Raw genomic sequence first — 482 nt, 5'->3', positions numbered from 1 at the left:
AGAAATAAAGTTTGATTGATTGATCAATGTTCCCAGAGAGATCGGTGCCCTGTAACAACGCAGTATGTAACAACGCATTATGTAATAATAACACATTATCTACAATTGGACGTGTGTCCGACCTGAAGTTCCTCCGGTGTCCATGCTCTTCAGGTTTTTGGCCTCCAGGATCCCCACGGTCAGTTTGCCGGCGGTGGGAACGTAACGCAGGGAGAAGCAGAGCTCGCCAAGGTTTTCTTCCTGCGGCACATACAGAAATCTTCAAGATCGTCGGAATTCAATGGACATAAAATACGTGTCTCTTTGTTTCCTGTGTGCAACTTTCACACAAAAGCGATGCAGACAGTTGAAACACAAACACCAGGGCCCCCAACCTTCTCCTGCCAAACGTCACTGGAGAGAACACGTATGAATGTAAATAACTGTAATTTCCCATTTAATTGGATCAATAAATATCTATCTATCTATCTATCTATCTATCT

General features: G+C 43.4%; 1 protein-coding gene and 1 long non-coding RNA gene across 2 annotated transcripts in view; one reads left to right on the top strand and one right to left on the bottom strand.

The window, feature by feature from the left end:
• syt8 (synaptotagmin VIII) overlaps positions 1 to 482 on the bottom strand; it is a 28848-nt gene that overhangs the window by 13003 nt on the left and 15363 nt on the right. Inside the window, exon 6 of the mRNA XM_032511546.1 lies at positions 123 to 240. Within this exon, the coding sequence (XP_032367437.1) occupies positions 123 to 240 (118 nt within the window). The remainder of the gene's footprint in view (positions 1 to 122; positions 241 to 482) is intronic.
• LOC116686529 (uncharacterized) overlaps positions 1 to 482 on the top strand; it is a 12313-nt gene that overhangs the window by 10750 nt on the left and 1081 nt on the right. The gene's annotated exons all lie outside the window — the stretch shown is intronic.

Source organism: Etheostoma spectabile, unplaced genomic scaffold (assembly GCF_008692095.1).
Source record: "Etheostoma spectabile isolate EspeVRDwgs_2016 unplaced genomic scaffold, UIUC_Espe_1.0 scaffold383, whole genome shotgun sequence".
Taxonomy (NCBI): Eukaryota; Metazoa; Chordata; class Actinopteri; order Perciformes; family Percidae; genus Etheostoma; species Etheostoma spectabile.
Note: the sequence above shows the minus strand (reverse complement) of the source record. Positions and strands in the feature narration are given on the sequence as shown.